Here is a 15,867-nt window from a genome sequence, read left to right as displayed (position 1 = left end):
ATACATCTGGGACCAGACACCAGCAAAGCCGATTTCGTTTTGGAATATTTTCTTTGTAAACTTTCTTATATTTGTGATGCAGACCACAGAAGAGAACAAAAATACATTATCATCTTTTTTATGATTTCTGGCGGTAAACGTCGTCATTTTCATAATTATCGTTTGATGAAAGGTATCATTATGACCAAAGTCTAAACCTCGGCTTGGTGCCAGGATTAATTTTTCTAAAGTTTCAAAATTAATTCAAAAATCTTTGTCCATAAGAGTATGCACATTAAAGCACAACACAAGACAATGGAAATCAACATGTAACTTCCGTTTGTTAAATAATTGTGATTAAAAAACTGATGTTGGCATATCAAAATGAAATGGCATGGAATGGCATGGTATGGACAAATTAAAGATATGGAAAATATTAGAGCAAAACCAATGTGTCTAAAAATGTAGGAATAACGCATGTATTTTCGCGTTATAACATCTGTAGAATCCTAAGGGATTGATTGGTGCCCGAGCTCGGTACACGAAATGGACATGCGATAAAGCTATTCTAGCATAAAATGCGTAAATTAATATTATAAACGGATACATTGTTCCTCATCGTCATTAAACTTCTATGAAAAGCACGGGAATGTCTGAGTTGGCTTATCACGATGACGTCATTTCCTTTTGAATTAACCGTTTTGGGGTCGTTATACGTTTACGCTTTGCCACTGAATGCGCATAGATAAAAAAGTGTTTTAACAGCACGTGAGCGCAAGAATCTCCCTGTTACTAGTAACACACGTTTTCTCTTCTGTTAAACCACCCCCAAAAAGTGTCAAGAACAGCAATTTTGTGCTAGAACAGTAATTTTATCATTGGTTTTTAAAAAAATCTCAAAATGTGGTGTGTATGAACCTTTGCATGATCGTGAGAGGTGATCGTGTATCTCTGTTATTCCAGCAGGTATACAAGTCAAATGGTTTATCGCGGCCAGAAATTTGTACAAACCGGACAGAAGTTGCGAAATTGTCATTTGTGCAGGAATGAAGCGTTTACAATAATGTCCAGTACTGGACAGGTATAGTGATCATGCACGGTCACAGCCAATTTTCTCATAGGGGGTCCGATCCCCTGCCCCCACCCCCACCCGCCCTGGAAATTTTGCAATTTGGCACTTCATTTTTTGCATTCTGGGACAGTTTTATGGACTAACCTGTTAAATTTGCGAAAATGATAAAATCAAGCTTTCTTGAAGGTAAAATTCTTAGTTTCTTTTAGATAAATAATATGAATTATGTCGGGGTCGTATGTAGCAGCAGCCGCATATACTTTACATGCAGTCCTAATGTTGCCTTTTTCGAAAAACATTTTCTTTCCTTCTTGTCTTCTTTCCTTTTTTAAAGATTTTCCAGAGGGGGTCCGGACCCCCGGTCCCCACCCCCACATCTGGATCCGCGCATGGTGACATATCATGCTTTCTGTTTATGCAGGTAAACTTGTGTTTGGTTAAATTTCAACAGAGCACAATTGTCTGAACAGTGTACAAACTCATTACTGTTTTTTTCAGGCAAGGGTGGGAAAAAAGTGGTAGACAATTAAAGCAGTAACATTTTTATTTAAAAAAATAAACAATGAGACAAACATTTCCAACATCTTTGGACGGTTCAAAAATCCCATGTTAAACATACGATAAAGCCCGAAACGCGTGAAAATGTTCCGAATGTAAATCGGGTGAAGTAAGCGCTCTATGTAGATTATGCGTCTAGATTGATTAAACTGGGCGAGTCTACTTACTTATTACTTGAGGATGAAAAAAAACGTGTTTTTTAAATGTTGCTCTTAAACAAGGGTGGCGGTTGAACTACTAAAAGTACAACAACAGTTGATTCACAACAAATCGTACGGTATGTTTTATAATCAGTAGAAGCTAGTCGTATTTACGCTTATGAGACCTGTTTCACCCATAAGTAAACAATTGACAGGTCCATCATGAAATATTTTCCCCATCGTGCAAATACTTGTCCTATTCAATATGATCGCGGCCTCATCGGCCGCGATCAATAAGTTTTGATTCCATACCTCGTATGTTTTATTTCAAAGTAAATGAGATATGAGACCAAAACTATTTAGCCGTACAAAGAAAAAAACAAAGACTTATACAAATGATGTAAAAAAATACGGAAAAACGGCATACTGTCAAATCAGAGTCAAGTTTCCGAAAAGAATCAATTAGTGACTTTTTAAGGCATATATCTCATTACTTGTGGTTAAGACATGACCTTTGTAAAGAGGCCTGTGGGTGGAGAAAACCGATGCGAAAGCAATGGGTCAGGAATTGAAATCCATAGCTCGAAAGAGACGACCGGGGCCGTAGTACTACACTTATAAGTAGAAGACCACATAAACATAATAGAATTCTACACCTCAATCGAGGTTTCGAAGCCAGAGTGGTAAGGCAAGGGTGTCGAAATCAGCTAATGGACTTGCCGGCGAGGTCACTGATAATGCATGCTTTGTCAATAAAACCTACTTAACATCTATGCATTAAAAATCCCGCTTAATCTACCATAATTAGCTTTTATTTATTGAGTTTAAATTGTCAATTTGCAGGAAGAAAAATTGTAGAAATTAACAGACTGGATTCCAAGGCTATATGTAAACATAAAAAGAGCTGTAACACTCTCAGATATCTAAATCTGCACATAGGGTCGGGTAGGTGTGCAATTTTGGCTAAGACTCTGACGTTAAAGTGCTAAAAATCAAATGTGTTTATCTGGAAATTAACGAATTAGTTCGATTGTTCTTATATAATGTTTCTGTGAAGTAAATGTAGAATAAGCTGAAGAAAAAAGTAGTTCATCTGTAGACTTGAAGATCGGTTCCACTCAAGCAGTCCATGATTTTGTTGGGAATAAGGTAATGTTTAGTTCCATTTTGATTGGTAAGTTGTATAATTGATGGTCATCGATCTGGAGAAATACTGGCCAGATCGGATTTGAACATCAATCCATTCACCAAATTCAACCTAAATATTGTGCAATGAATTAGCATATTCGTTCCAACCTCAACTATGGTGAATGTAATGAATAATCTCCACGCGAAATACGACATATTTAAATGTAAGTATAAATGACGGTATGGGATTGATGCTCTTATTTCCGTGACTAATATTTGTTTCATTCACACAATAAGTTCAGTTTGCTTTATAAAACGCATTGTAAATACCTAGGCCATTGACAATTTAGAATAATGTAGTGCATCAATAACTTACAACTTTAAAGAAGAAGTGTAGTTTTGCAATGGAATAAAGTTTTCTAAAATTGTCAAGATTTGCTATGATCTACGATTCTCAAAGTTATACATAACATAAATGTTTTTTGGTCTAAGTTCTTCCCCTCTTCAAGTATGTGATAATAACTATTGCATTCTTAATTGTTAAGATTATAAATCACTTTTAGAATGCAACCCGCCAAAGACATTTGCTAGTTCACATAGGCATTCTAATTTTAAATTACTATTTATAAAACGAATTGTTTTTGGATTTTTTTCTAATAATCAGACTAAGAAACACATCAGTATATAATTTAATTAAAATACGAATTTGCAAGGTCTTAAAAATGTATGCAATCGATCTACATTATTCTGTTGTACCGAGGGTTTTAGAGTATCTGTCTGTACTTCTCTAAATCAATCGCACATTTCAAGTATGTAAATACTATCACATCTTGTATGAAGTGTTAGAATAATGCATTTTCTTTTGTTGTCGTAGTAGAGCGAACCAGGATTCGGTAGCCGAATATATTTCGTTAGCAGCTCTCCTTGACATTTTCCATCACCACTAAACATCAAAATATTGTTGGAATTATATCCAGACAGAAACAGAATGCCATCACTGGATACACAAACACCTTGGGTGTAGTTCAGCCTTCCATCCCGCAGTTCACTTTTCATTGTTCCATCTCTTCCTAAACACACAGCTCCATCACTTCCATCTGCTACAATAACAGTCTCTCCACTGGCAGCCATATGCTGAGGAGAAGATTTAAATATTCTCTGACCATTTACGTTATTGCTGATAGACTTCAGAAGTGTACCTGATCTACTGTACACGTTGATACCACTTCCGATAGATACCCACAAATCTCCAGCAATATACGCCATTCCCCAGTAACGTCCACCTTCTATCGATATATCTCTCAGTATCGATAACGAACTATCAACCGCTATAAACTGAACTTTGTTGTTTTCCATTTTCACAGCAACTTCATTCTGGGTAGTGCAGCAGATATCCCTAGGATGGTTATTGAGATCACAATGACACTTTACTTTATAATTCACGTCAAGCCATTTCACTTTTTTGTTGAAGTAGTCGGTGAGTATGATCGTACCGTCATGAAGCTGGCATGTATCAGATATACAGCAATCAGTACTATCATTTGGCATTCTGACTTTAATATATTTCTTTGATTTCATTTTATATTGTTTTGGAGTAGGCAGCTTCTGATTTTTATTTATTGTCTCCAACCGTCCTAATTCAGTGGCAGTCATTAAGACGGTTTTCAAATCTGCATTTTCAGTAAAACGAGCAACCTTAGTACCTTGAGACTCACTTTCTTCGAACAATTTCTTAGCATCTTTTACAGTTCTTTGTATCAGTTTCATTTGAACAAACTGTTGTCTAGCATCAATATTGCTTACAGTTTGCAACATGCTTGTTGACTTGTCGACTTCTGTTATTGTATTGGCCGTCAAGGTGATTTCCGATTCCATTCCCCTATTTATTTCAGAATACATTTTGTTCAAACTCTCAACTGCTTCTCTTTTTAATTTCCCGATATGTTCTGTTATATTTCTTTCGATATCCTGAATATTGCGTAGTATTTCGTTTCTTTGCTCTTCAAAAGAACCGACATTTTTCTGTTTCTTCTTGTTTGCAGCTATTAACTGATCGTGAATAGCTTTAGCTTCATCTTGTAAACCTTGTATTTCATTTTGTTGGAGAAAAGGTGTCGTTACGTCTTCTATGTTTTTAACACTCTCACAAGCCCTGGAAAATAGAGGTATAAGAAAAACAGTTACATATAGACGTTGAAATGGCACCGGTTGCTCTGAAAAGCGATAGCAAGACAGTTCAGCAATTGATGTCAATAATTATAAATTGGTCAGTGAATAAGTTTCACATATTTGATATATTAAGCATAATATTTTTATCTCAGTTAAGTTGAAAATGCATAAAATGTACAATATATTACTATCTTTCATAAAATAGAAAATGGAAACTCCACAGGTCGCTTAACATGACAAAAATGAAAATGTTGCAGGCTCGGTTTGGTTGAGCCTGTTCACGGGCGGTATTGGAAATGCATGCTACCGTACACGCTCTCTAGCCCTGGGTTGAGCAGAACTCAACATTTGCACATGTTACAAGTACCAAAAACAATTGAGAGACATCCGCAGATGTGTTCATACGGCGGCGCACATGGAACCTTCAATGATACACTAGTTTACAACTCCATGAAGAGCGGCGAATGGTTTCACATATTTGATGATAAGAATAATATTTGTATCTCATTTAATTTGAAAACGGAAAAATGAACAGAAAATTGTCATTCTGTTAAAGGGAAGTAATCTTGGTAAAACTGTCAGCAACAATGGCAGTATTTCAGACTAAGGCATTTTTGGCATTTGACCGCTTGATAGGGCTGCGCCTCCACTTTTATTGCAATTTTTTAACTTACATAAATTAGCATTTTTGTTTGTAATACAAATTAAAATTGAAGTCAAGGCAATAGCGAAATACCTTAGGAAGTAGAAGAATTTTAGCTGTACTTTATATCATACTTAAAACTTCTTAATACTTATTTCCAACTTCTAACTTCGATGTTTACACGTGCCATATTTAGCCCAAACACACAGCACAAATTAAGAAATCCATCCCGGCTTTAGTAGTAACGGCATCCGTCGTGCTTTGTGTTGTGTTAAATCTTGCGTTAAAAACATATTTTACAAAGTACATAGCTGGCCTTCTTTATTCGATATAAAATTGAGAAACTTCTAACGGCTGTCTGTAACTTTCAGTGTCCTAAAAACACATTAAATACTGAATAAAAAGCCAAAGAGCTCCGCCACGCGGGGCTATATAGCGTTATATCGGAGGAGGATGGGAGCAAAATTTATAGATTATTTGGTGGGAGGTGTGAGCGGGAATGGGAAGCAGGGTATGTGTGTGTGTGTGCGCGCGCGCTGTGGTGGTGACGGGATACTGAAGGACAAAAAAACTAAATGAACTTTTTTTGTTGAAGGGGGTGGGAGGGGGGTGTAATATAGATTGTTGTAGTCTGCACATCGTAATCGCTTATATTCCAAGTTTCAAGTCAATACCTTGGATATCTTTAAGATATGCTCTGGACACAAAATATGACGGGCAGATTTGACCTTTCTGCGACCTTGATATTTGACCTACCACCCTGGCTCATGCGCTCTGCACATCGTCTCTTCACCAGCTACCTAAATTCTAAGTCTGAAGTCAATACCTTGAATAGTTAATAAGTAATGCTCTGGACAATATATGGCGGACAGATTTAACCTTTGAGCTCCATTTGTGACCTTAATCTGAAACCAACAGATCAGGTTCATGTTCTCTGCACGTTGCCTCATGACTACCTACCATCATGCCAAGTTTGAAGTCAATACCTTGAATGGTTAATACGTTATGCTCAGGACACGAAATATGACGGACAGATTTGACCTTTGAGCTCAGTTTGAGACCTTGACCTTTGACCGACAGACCCGGTTCATGTGCTCTGCACATTGTCTCATCACCACCTACCTACATGCCAAGTTTGAAGTCAACACCTTGCATGTTTATTTAGTTATGCTCCGGACACAAAATATGACAGACAGTTTTGACCTTTTAGCTAAGATTGCGACCTTGATTTGTCACCTACAGATCCGGTTCATGTGCTCTGCACATTGTCTCATCACCACCTACCTACATGTCAAGTTTGAAGTAACACCTTGCATGTTTATTTAGTTACGTTCCGGACACAAAATATGACATACAGTTTTGACCGTTTAGCTCAGATTGTGACCTTGAATTGTCACCTACAGATCCGGTTCATGTGCTCTGCACATTGTCTCATCACCACCTACCTACATGCCAAGTTTGAAGTCAACACCTTGCATGATTATTAAGTTATGCTCCGGACACAAAATATTATTGACAGTTTTGAACTTTTAGCTCAGATTGTGACCTTGACTTGTGACCTACAGAGCCGGTTCAAGCGCTCTGCACATCGTGTTATCGCCATCTACTTATGTGCTAAGTTTAAAGTCAATACCCTAAAAGATTATAAATTTATGCTTCGGACACGAATTATCACTGACGGACAGACGGACAGACGCATGCGCCGTCACATGAAACTGGCGTATAAAAATGGGCATCATATTTGATGCAAGAATTCTTTTTACAATAAAAAGACAAACACGCTTTAAAATCAGTTCAAAAATTTAAACCCGAAACTGTAGTGGTGGTGTATAACTTCTATAATGCAATTATTTCATGATAAGAATGCTACCTAAATGTCAAGCATATACCCGTCATGTAGTTTCAGCTCAAAAATGTAATGTTATTCTTTAAAGATACTCCACAGCGCGCAAAATTTGACTCCATAATTACGTGAATCCCCACTTGTTGTCTATAAATATTAAGGACTGGGCGAACTATTGACAAGTGCAAACATCGAAATAAGAAACAACAAAGAAGTAGGAAATTAGAAGAAAAAGGTGTGAACTAAGAAATTAGAACGCAGAAATAAATTGACGTTGCTATATGATGTCGATGTCAGATCACGGGGATAGTTCGGTAACCCAGGTCCTTTATAATAATAGCGCATGTGGAACACTGCTCCATTACTGATAGTCATTACCGTTTAAAAGGTACCTTGTTTCTATTTATAGCAAAATATATAATAAATATTAATAAAATGGTACGCGAAGGATTAATAATTAGGCAGATTTTCATCCTGAATTCATAGTATACTGGTTTCTTATAAATAGTACAACCATCAGATATGTGAACCGGCTAACATGTCAACAGTTATTATGTTTATATTGGTGTGTGTGTTAAGTCACACCGACACAATTATAGGTCATATGACAATTTTCCACCTTTACAGCGTGGAGGAAGACCCTTGGTACCCTAAGACTTCTGGGCATTATTTCAGGCACGGCGGGCACCTGGGTAGAACTAACGACCTTCAGTAAGCCTGAAAGAATTCTACACCCCAAGCAAGGTTTCGAACCCACAGTGGTGAGGGGCATCCTTAAAATTCTAATAAGAGTAGTAATGCTTAAACCATCACAACGATAATATGTTGACGTCACGTCGACGTGATATTTAGCACCATGTATGCATCTAGAAATACCACTTTCAACTTTGATCAAATGTTAACTTAATAGCATGTTTGAAACGTAATGTCACATAGCAATACCGTCTTGATTAATTTACACACACACACTGACTTGGTTATTTGCTTTACAGAACAATTCGCCATCTTTTGCGCCCTAATTGAACTCTTCCGCAAGACGTTTTACCATTTCCGGTCCTGGCGTGAATAAACAAAGGAGCGTGCAGACCTATCATTTGGCGCCATGCATGCGCGAAGAAACAGTTCTATCATACTTTATCTAAATTTTACAATAAAAGACATATTAGAATCCGGCGGTTATACGTCATACGAAATAATTTCACTCGAGCTGCGCCCTCGTGAAATGATTACACCCATCGTGTATAAATAGTGTTAAAGTATAAGACCTCCTTTTGAAGAGTATTCAATTCCTATCATAAACCTCTTTTGACTGAAAGATTTCAGGGGGGCGTAGGTTCAAGCCCCACACTGAGACCAAAATATTTTTTCCTTATTTTCCTTTTTTTCTAGTAAGTTTTTACTTTTTTCAAGACTTATTATTGATTTATTGTACAAAAGTGGATATTTTTTTCATTCGATAAGTGATTTCTTGCTGTTCAAAGTGAATTTACCTCTGAAACAGAAGGGGGCAGAGTTAGACATCTTTAAAAATACTGAGTTACATGCGGTAAAAGTTCTCTATTTCGCCTTTGCTCTTTAGATTACATATTGTGGAAGAAATGTAGGTAGGTTTTACTTCTGTCCCAATGTTGTTTTTGAATGAAGTTAGCAAAACTTATAACAGTACCACAGGACTCGACCTTAATTTTTCAATGTTGGAGTTAGAATTCCGTCTCATTAAATCCGTTTACTTGAGGCACCTAAGAAAAATGATATTGAAAGTTTTATTTTGTTTTATAATTGTTTACCAATAGTTTTATGTGTCTTTTATCAACATTAATGGTATAATGAATTCTCTGCAAATGTTTTGGACAGTGGTTATCACTTTGAAATTTGTCTCTACTTGAGCTTGAGGAAATGCCATAAATTATACAAAATTTATAAAAAACGGCACGGTAAAAGTTGTTAAAAAATTGCAACACAGTGCGAAACACGGTAAACTTTAAGAATATACCAAGCAAATACCATTTTGTAAAGATTACTATTAGGAGTCCAATGCCTTAAAGCACGGTTGTGCTATAAATTATTTCTTAAGTAAAGAATTCTACACATGAAGCGAGGTTTCGGACCCACAGCGGTGAGGGGCAAAGTGATTCAAAGCCTGTGACCTTAACCGCTCGGCCGCGTTAATAGTATGTATATACATGTACATGTATAAGGTAGTGATGTGCCGAGAATCTGCATAATACCTACAACTGGAATAAGGTCCAACATGACGGAACTTAACCGACTTTCACCAAACCTATTACTATGGAGACAGCATGGAATATATTCTAAACTCACTCTCGAGTTTTACAACAAACAGACGACTTTCTGTACATATTGAAATACAATTACTTACCTGAGATACATCTTACTGTCTAGTCGAGAAGTATCGTCAACATGGCATTGCATTATAGCTCTTTAATTAGGATTTAATACCGTAAAATTTATTCGTTATCAATACCTACTCTAAATAAATACACGATTTTTTAAAAAGTTTTCTGCCAAAATCAAGTGATAGCATACAAGTAAGAAGTAAGAAGTTAAAAGTAAGAAATCCTTCCAATACTTTACCCGATGTGTCTTTCTATTTTTGGACAAATGACGCTCAATTGTAGGCGTGCTCATTAAAGAGGTAATGTCATCGAGTCTGGGGTTGAGGTAATAGTTTGCAATATTGCCATGAATTAAAACGAAGACAGACATGTGAAAAATTAAATACAAAAGGGGAGTTAAATAAAAAAGTATATTTTACTTCTAAGAATATATACATCGCAGATATTTCTAGTCACAAACGGTATTCAGCATATAACGTTACATTATTTGTGACACCAAGAAAACAACTCTCTGTCAATAGCCTCTGAATGTAGTAAAACATACCTATGCTCTGTGGCTATACACTTTAGACAATAGACCATGTCATGTGTTCCACAGTACATCTCAATATCTCGATCTGGATGGTATCGACATTTCGTTACAACAGCAGCTACCGACGCGTTTTTAGCATCATGTGTACCCAGAAGCTTGTGGGATTTCGAAGCCGCTATTCTTCTGTGATACCTGACACATGTTGTACAAAGATATTGATTGCATTCTACGCAAAACTTGACAGCTTCTTCTCTGATATTATCTTCCCCACATGGCGTACAGATAATTTCGAAATCAGCATCTGACCCGTCTCTGATTGATGTGAAGCCACCTCCTTCAGCCATTTTGTTAAATTCTGTAAATATAATTAGAAACATATTTAGCATGGTCGCTGTTGCTATGGCAGATACTGATGCGATTTTGGCATCATCTGTATCCAAAAGCTTGTGAGATTTCAAAGCTGCTATCCTTCTATGATATCTAGCACACGCTATACAAAGATATTGATTGCATTCTATGCAAAATTTGACAGCTTCTTCTCTGATGTTATCTTCCCCACATGGCGTACAGATAATTTCGAAATCAGCATCTGAACCGTCTCTGATTGATGTGAAGCCACCTCCTTCAGCCATTTCGTAAATATCCTGAAAATATCATTAGAAACCTTTTTTCTGGATCGGCCTAGTTGTAAAGTGTGTTAAAGTTAAGTCATATTCGTTTGGCGTTTAATAAAACAAAGTTCAAAAAGGAAGGTTTAAGGCGAAGTTTTGTTGGCAAAACAAGATGGAGACTAAGAATTCAAGCCCTAAGTTCTAAACCTTCCTCTAGACTGATTCAAGTTATCCAGTTATGTTGTTTACAACTAAACTTGATGTACCTGAATAAACTATGGAATCATCTCTCAAAACAATATTTGACTAAAATTGTGTCAATAGGGCACAAGTGCGCCCACTCCTGTCACTGTACATGGTTTCATGACTCTAGGTGAAATAGTTTTAAGATGTTTGCAACAAAAACATTTAAGTACTTTATATATGTATTTTTCACTAAGTGAAGGACCATAACACTGGCCTAGCTGAGTGAAATCCCTCTGAGAACTCCAAGTGGACAACTTCACATGCTTTAAAACAATCATCTAATGTTTTATGACTCTAGGTTAAGTACATTTTGAGATGCATGAGGCACAAACTTTTATTTCCTTCATGCCGGACAGGATTTTCCTGTGCTAGAAAAACTGGGTGTAAGATGACTCACGTGCTGTAATTTATGAATAAATGCGTAAATTCATACTCTACTATTATAAAAACAAAATAGGACCTAAAAGAAAAACCTTCGTTTTTTTTATATCTTCTACAATTTGAAGAATACGACATGCAAGAAAAAGAATCTATCACTAGTTGAAGGTACGGATAGAAATATCTGGCTCTCGGATAACTGTTTTGCGGTTACTCGGCTGAGCCTCGTTACCGCCTAAACAGTTACCCTCGAGCCAGATATTCCCATCCGCTCCTTCAACTAGTGAAAGAGTCTTATATTCTTAACTAGGTCAAGGGCCATATCTCTGATCTTGCAACGAGAAATAAATCCAGAAATGCGCAAATTTACATACTAGATAATATTTCCACATGGTTTCACGACTCTATGTGAAACAGTTTTTAAGATATATGCAACACAAATTTTTAAGCACTTTATGTGTATTTTTCACTAACTTAAAGTCAGTGTCCATACCTCCAGTCTGATTGAGTGAATCTAAAACAGAACATCAGGTGCGCAACTTCACATGCTATATAGCAATCTCCTAGTGTTTTATGACTCTAAGTCAAATACTCCGAGATACAAGCGACACAAACTTGTATCCCATTTATTCGTACTTTTTTTTTATTAAATCAGAGCCATAACAGTTACTCTAGTCTTACTGAGTGATATTTCTAACAAAACCTGAGGTTTACAACATCACATGCTGAATACTATTCCGGTTATTATTTATATAATATTATTTATATAATATTAGGTCAAATACTTTTTGAGATACATGCGACACACACTTAGGCCCTTTTTGCTGGTTTTGGCTGTGTGACATCCAAATTAAAACCCCTAGTGCACAACTTCCTGTACTTAATATCAATCCTGTGAGGCTTTATGACTCTGGGTCAAATACTTTTTGAGATATGAGCGACACGAATTCGGACGGACGGACGGACGGAAAGACGGACGGACTAAGTCCCCCTTATTTTCTTTTTGGGGGAGGGGGAGCAAACAGTTTAAATCAAACTGATGGTTATTTTCGAAATGCATAATGTATTTTCATTATGGCTTAAATTGTCATGAATCGTCAAGTTATTGAAATACAAGTTCTGCAGTGTAGTCCTTTATTTATGAATTGTCCTCAAAAGATAGTTTATTGAAGTTAGACTACTACTAGCCTTTTTGTATAGATTTGGTTGTCATGAGTTGTAGGTAGAAACTACTTGTCCGCGATGACCTTTTGTTTTAGCTTTGCTAAATGTAGTCACTGCTCGCAGCTTTAAAACAGGGATAGACATTACCTGCTCTCAAAAGAAATGTATATCATACTTAGGATGTCAGACACACAAAGAAATGGTTTCGGACGAGCCTAGGTAATGTGTGAGCAAAGTGTCACGGGTTTAAGGACGATTTCTGTGTTATTTGCCGTCATTGAAAACGAAAGTAGGTTAGAATTTCTCATATTGATTCGTATCTACACTATTTATCTTATTTAATGATAAAGAAAATGTCCTTATAACCCACATTTCTAAGTCATATATCAGTCAAGCTGTAGACAGATATAAGTAACATAGAAAAATAGGTCGTCGTTTACCAACAAATGGCATAAGTATGGTGCATGTACTTTCTGTCCAATGCTAGTCATTTATTGGAGGTTGAATAACACTATATTGTCAAAAATAAGTTAAACAGTGAGGTATAAAATGTGAAGTGTGAACTAAGATGTTTGAATGTGAAGTGTAATCTGTGAAGTCTCGAGCGGTCCTTCGTAGTAAAATAGTAAATACCAGCGGGTATCTCAGCATTTATATCAGAAGGACATGATAAATAGCTTACTAGTATTCATGTTATCTTATCATAAACATTATGAGATTTAAAAAAAATAGTAAAGCTTGTAGATTTTATGTTTGTACAGGAATAAACAGTTTTACAAAATGTAGCACAGTGAACTTCAATAATGCAATCTATAAGAAGATTAATCTGATTTAAATATCACCGAGTATACGCACATAATTGTACCATTAACACAGCGTACACAAAATATCTACATGAGCTTCATTGCGAATGTTGTTGTTCTTTTCGTTTTTTGTTCTCCCTTTTTTTGGACATAGCTTGTTATTTTATCTCTTTTGCTATAGATATAAATTAATGTCTGAAAATTCTATCTTTTTGACACTTGTTATTCTAGACCAAAGAAAAATCCGCCATTCAGTTTAATCTAACATTAATTTGACACCAATTAAGGGACTGACCGATTTTCTAATGTTGGCAAAACTTGTGGTCTAATCCTTTTGTATTATCACATCAGTGCAGATGTATTTTAGTGTTCTGTGGCATTATATGTCTTGACGTACTGTTCGTTTGCTGTGATGTATCTGTATATTCATGTCTTGAATACACATTTACTATTATGTCTTGTGTGATAATTACAATAACATATAATTAATCTTAACGTACATGTATATAGTCTATATGAAAATAACATTTCCTTTTTTTTCAATTCACTGTCGCGGAACATAATCAGTGGTAAAAACAATTAAAAACTTGTCTGAACTTGTACAGGGGCGGATCCAGTATTTTGATTCTAGAGAGGGGAGTTTCTAGGGAGTTCAGGGTCATGCTCCTTTGGAAATTATTTGGCAAGCTTACCATAGATGGTGCTATCTACCTGATGTATTATTGACATAGTTTGAGCATGAATATTCAAGACAATGTCAACTTTAAAACTGATATATTTTCCCTAACAAGCAAATAGACCCAGCTGACAGCTTTTTCTTTAAATTGGACTGTTCCAGCAATTCAGTAATGAAAAATGTTATTGATACAAATTTTTGTGATTGAAAGAGCCGAAGTGTTGACTAAAATGATTGAAGCATCAATTTATGTATGCTCGCCGGATATGCTGTGGTGGGGCCCGGAAAAGATGTTGTTTGGGCCCGATCCAGCCTTGGATCCGCACTTATTGTGTAATATTAATTTATAGTTAAAATACATAATTTTGTAGGTTCAACTTAAGTAGTAAATGATTAATTAATTAATGCTAAAACGAAAACTTACCTAATATCTTTATTATTACACTTAATAACAAATTTAGTTTAACTTCTTGTTTCGTTTTCGAAAGTACAAAGTTTAACCCAACTAGTTTAAGACCCCGTTCGCAACCCGTTTACATCCCGTCCACCGGCCTATTCGTATACACGTGTTATAGTTAATTTTATAGTGGCAAAAAGGTGACATGTGAATTTTTTATCATTTGCAAATAGAGATATACTATCTCGAAATTACAACTTTGTATCTTTTCTTGTAAACGTTGATTAGTAAGTCAGCTACAGCTACTTCTCCTAAACTTCTCATATTGGAAGATATTTTACTGACCCTTGAGTAGTAAAAATATAAAATAGAGACGGTCTGCCTGCACATTCATATATGGTACTTGTAGGTATTCAGCATGCAGGGACTCGAACAAGGATCAAAGCATCGCATAGTGTCTATATATACTTAAAATGACCTTTTCAAACATTCTTGTATATCAGGTACCATGACTTCTCAAGATAACGGATCTTTGTTTACAAACTGTAGCCAGGACTTATACATGTACCTATATGTCCACGAACAGTGTGGGTATATCGTCTGGTAGTAGGGGCTCGAACAAGATCGAACACATTCCAGATACAGTCAAAATAATGAAACATTCTAAGTTCGAACACTATCCGATCACCTTCTATGACCTCTAAAGATAAGACAGGTACCAGATCTTGGTCTCGAACGGTACCGAATGACTCCTTGCCATAGGGTTCCAACCGGGTTGAAATCATTTCAAACTTTATCATGGTTGAAATAGTAATATTTTTAGGTCCTCAACTATGACTTTCTAGAGTTGTCAAAGATACCTGATTTTGTCCAGGACCTATGCACGTACGTCTATATATGAAAGTTAATATGCCGAAATTTCCAGTAGAGTAAGTCGAAATTTCGAGATAGTTAGTCGACATTTCGAGATAGTATATCAAAGTTTCGATTTAAGAAAAAACACCTACTTTGCACTAACGCTCTCCCACACTTGAGAGTTTACTGTAGGAAAGCCCGTCCGCTTAGCCCAATAAGGAGAGCGCAGATTTACGGATCGTGTTGTCGTGAGTTCAATCCCCGGGCGGGGCGTATTATGTTCTCCTTGACATTGTGTCTGATATCATTCGTCCTC

At 36.3% G+C, this 15,867-nt stretch overlaps 1 protein-coding gene across 1 annotated transcript; it reads right to left on the bottom strand.

The window, feature by feature from the left end:
* Positions 1 to 1,577: 1,577 nt before the first annotated feature.
* On the bottom strand, positions 1,578 to 14,788 carry LOC123534942 (uncharacterized). The gene is made up of 3 exons (XM_053522979.1): positions 14,724 to 14,788; positions 10,434 to 10,776; positions 1,578 to 5,029 (listed from the first exon to the last, which is right to left on the bottom strand). The coding sequence occupies exons 2-3, from the start codon at positions 10,763 to 10,765 to the stop codon at positions 3,670 to 3,672; spliced, it is 1,692 nt and encodes a 563-aa protein (XP_053378954.1). The 5' UTR covers positions 10,766 to 10,776; positions 14,724 to 14,788; the 3' UTR covers positions 1,578 to 3,669.
* Positions 14,789 to 15,867: the final 1,079 nt, after the last annotated feature.

The sequence above is a fragment of the Mercenaria mercenaria genome, chromosome 14, assembly GCF_021730395.1.
Source record: "Mercenaria mercenaria strain notata chromosome 14, MADL_Memer_1, whole genome shotgun sequence".
Classification (NCBI taxonomy): domain Eukaryota; kingdom Metazoa; phylum Mollusca; class Bivalvia; order Venerida; family Veneridae; genus Mercenaria; species Mercenaria mercenaria.
Note: the sequence above shows the minus strand (reverse complement) of the source record. Positions and strands in the feature narration are given on the sequence as shown.